The sequence below is a fragment of the Helianthus annuus genome, chromosome 5 (assembly GCF_002127325.2).
Source record: "Helianthus annuus cultivar XRQ/B chromosome 5, HanXRQr2.0-SUNRISE, whole genome shotgun sequence".
In the NCBI taxonomy this organism is placed as follows: Eukaryota; Viridiplantae; Streptophyta; class Magnoliopsida; order Asterales; family Asteraceae; genus Helianthus; species Helianthus annuus.
This window is the reverse complement of record NC_035437.2, coordinates 71958624-71962220: the sequence shown is the minus strand read 5'-3', so window position 1 is coordinate 71962220 and position 3597 is coordinate 71958624. Positions and strand designations below refer to the sequence as shown.

Genomic DNA, 3597 nt, shown 5'->3' with positions numbered 1-3597 from the left:
GACACGTGTCTTTTGATATTATTTCTAGACTTCATAAACATGGTTTTTTATTTGTTACTTCATTATTGCCAAAACCTAATGTTTGCGCTTCTTGTCAATTGTCTAAATCTCATCGTGTGCCATTTACTTTAAATTCTAAATGATCCATGCATGCTTTAGATTTAGTGCATTGTGACTTATGGGGTCCATCGCGTGTCATCTCCTCTAGTGGCTATCGATTTTATGCCATCTTTGTAGATGATCACTCTCGCTTTACATGGTTTTATCCACTTAATCAAAAGTCAGATTTTTATGAGGCTTTATTAATCTTTGCACCGTTTGTTCAAAATCAATTGTCATGTAAAATTAAGGTGTTCCAAAGTGATGGGGGAACTGAATTTACTAATAATCGTGTTCAAAAATTTTTCCATGAACAAGGCATTCATCATCAAATGTCCTGTCCTCACACCCCTAAACAAAATGGCCGTGCTGAACGAAAACATAGACACATAACCGAAACAGGTCTTGCTATGCTCTTCAACTCTCATGCTCCCGCCACTCTATGGTCCGATGCCTTCGCATCCGCCACCTTCATCATCAATCGCCTACCTTCCTCGGTCCTTAATTTCAAATCTCCTTATGAAGTACTATATGGCCGTTGTCCGACATATTCCAACCTTCGCATTTTCGGTTGTCGTGTCTTCCCATATTTGCGTGATTATGCCAAGCACAAACTTGCACCTCGCAGTGCGGAATGCATTTTTATTGGCTATGATGTCAAATATAAAGGTTATCGGTGCTTAGACCCTTCTACTCAACGAATTTACACTACTCGTCATGCCCAATTCGATGAGGATAATTTTCCTTTCGGTGCACATGTTTCTCCGGTTGATCAGGCAACATTAATCTTCTCCAATTTTGATGAGACCTTACCAACTAATCCTTTTCCCAACCCACCATTTTTACCCACACCTTCTGGTCACCATACACCCATTCGGCCCAACCCTATTAACCCTTTACCCAAACCCGATCACTCTCCATGTCCCATGTGTTCGGCCCACTCTTTTCCAGCCTCCTCGGCTCAACCCATTTCAGCTCCCTCGGCCCAACCTGTTCCATCCGATGCTACCACCCAATCTAATTCAGAACCTTCTTCGTCCCACTTTTCTTCGTCATCTCCCACATCTCCTTCGCTCCACTCGCACCACTCATCTCCTTCGGCCCAACCTTCCACATCTCCTTCCGCGTCTCCCACTGCACCCGCTCCTCAATCCTCTATCAGTATTCTTGGCCCTCATCCTACCACTACTCCAAACCCTGAGGGTGGATCATCTGCTGAGCCGATACCTACTCATCCTATGCGGACTCGATCAAAAAACGGCATTTACAAACCCAAATATTATGCTAATCTGTCTTTGTTTTCAGGTCCTTTACATTATGCTTTACTTGCAGCACAGGATCCTCGTGGTTACAAATCTGCAGCAAAACATTCTAAGTGGGTAAAATCTATGGAGGAAGAGATTCATGCTCTACAACAAAATCATACTTGGGTTCTAGTTCCTCGACCACAGGATGCAAATATGTTGGCTCGAAATGGATTTATCGTACAAAATACAAAGAAGATGGTTCTATTGATCGCTACAAGGCCCGTCTTGTTGCTCACGGCTTCACTCAGGTTCATGGTATTGATTTCTCGCATACTTTCAGTCCCGTTGTGAAGGCGTCTACTGTTCGGATGGTTCTTGCACTCGCCACCATCTACGGTTGGTCGCTTCGCCAGTTGGATGTCCGCAATGCCTTTCTCAATGGAAATCTAACTGAAACAGTTTACATGGAACAACCGCCGGGATTTATAAATTCTCAGTTTCCTCATCATGTGTGTCGTCTACAAAAGGCTCTTTATGGTCTCAAACAAGCACCTCGTGCCTGGTTTCAGCGACTGAGTACCTTTTTGCTCAACAATGGGTTTCTCTGCAGCAAGGCCGATACTTCTTTATTCGTCTACAAAAAAGGAGCCTCTATTGTTTATCTTTTAGTTTACGTGGATGATAAAATTGTCACCGGCAGTGATCCTCAGCTTATTCAGTTGTTCATCACTAGATTGCACAAAGAGTTTTCGGTTAAAGATCTGGGTATATTGGGATATTTTCTTGGGCTTGAAGTTGCTTATTCTGCCACAGGCGTTTATCTAAGTCAAGCAAAATATGCCCATGATATTTTAGCTCGTGCCGGTTTACTAGATTCCAAGCCAGTTGACACCCCGCTTTCTACCACTGACACCTTTCATAGCAAAGGTGATTCATTTCATGATCCCACACTTTACCGGTCATTAGTTGGTGCTCTGCAATATCTCACCATAACTCGTCCGGATCTTTCTTATGCTGTCAATCAGGCGAGTCAACATCTCCAATCTCCTACCGTCTCTCACTTTCAGTCGGTCAAGCGCATCTTGCGGTATGTTAAAGGGACCATCGCTTTCGGCTTATGTTTTTCCAAACCAACCACTACCAAATTAGTTGGCTACTCTGATGCTGATTGGGCTAGATGCATTGAGACAAGAAGATCGACTTACGGTTACTCTATTTATTTGGGTGGTAATCTTGTCTCCTGGAGCGCAAAGAAACAACCAACTGTGTCTCGGTCTAGTTGTGAATCAGAATATCGTGCTATGGCCAATACTGCTGCAGAGATAATTTGGCTCACTCATCTTCTACGTGAGCTGCATGCTTTACCTGTGGATCGACCCACTCTTCTTTGTGATAACAAGAGTGCTATATTTCTCAGTCAAAATCCTGTTTCTCACAAGCGTGCCAAACATATCGATATTGACTATCACTTTGTTCGTGAGCTTGTCTCTTCTGGTCAACTACACACCAAGTTTGTTCCATCCAATCTCCAGGTTGCAGACATTTTCACAAAGAGTCTTCCCAAGCCTCTCTTTGAAAAGTTTCGTGGATTGCTCCGTGTTGGTCCTCCACCTGTTCGATTGACGGGGGGTAATAGCCTACCGTAAATCACGATAGTGATTTATGTAAATATGGATTGTAGTTATTGTATTATTCTCTTTTATTTGCTTTCCTAGTTTAGGCTCTCTTGTACATCTATATATTGTAACCTTATGATCAATAACAATTCGATTGATTGAGTCCTAATATATTTAGCAGCTTAAAAGAGGACCTTTTGGAATGTCTAACCTTATATCAAAAGAGATACCAATTCTTTTCTCCACGAATTTAACGATTAGCACACGAGCTTTGCTAAGCACCCAATATATTTCACAATGTGTACATGTAAGTTAGACAGATTTGTTGAAGGTGATGATAGCATGATGTTTCACCTTATTAAAGGCTGAATCTTTATTGCAACATCTCTTTGTTACATAATACCCTAAAGAGAGCACATAAAGTGCTATGAGGAGTTTGGAAATGTGAAAATAGTATCACCATCATCTACAGATCAACAAGCATTCACAAGTTCTGATGCAGATGAACCTGTCTTGTATCCAGTCAGATGCAGACGAACTTGAAAAAAGGTGGTTAATAAAGTATGTTATATATGAAACTAAATATTTTTTTCCTTAACATCTATGATGATACATAAAATGGTTACATGTGTACT

General features: G+C 41.6%; 1 protein-coding gene across 1 annotated transcript; it reads left to right on the top strand.

The window, feature by feature from the left end:
* Positions 1 to 1401: 1401 nt before the first annotated feature.
* LOC118492113 (uncharacterized mitochondrial protein AtMg00810-like) lies at positions 1402 to 2992 on the top strand. The gene has a single exon (XM_035989905.1). The coding sequence runs from the start codon at positions 1715 to 1717 to the stop codon at positions 2990 to 2992; it is 1278 nt and encodes a 425-aa protein (XP_035845798.1). The 5' UTR covers positions 1402 to 1714.
* The last annotated feature ends 605 nt before the right edge of the window (positions 2993 to 3597 follow it).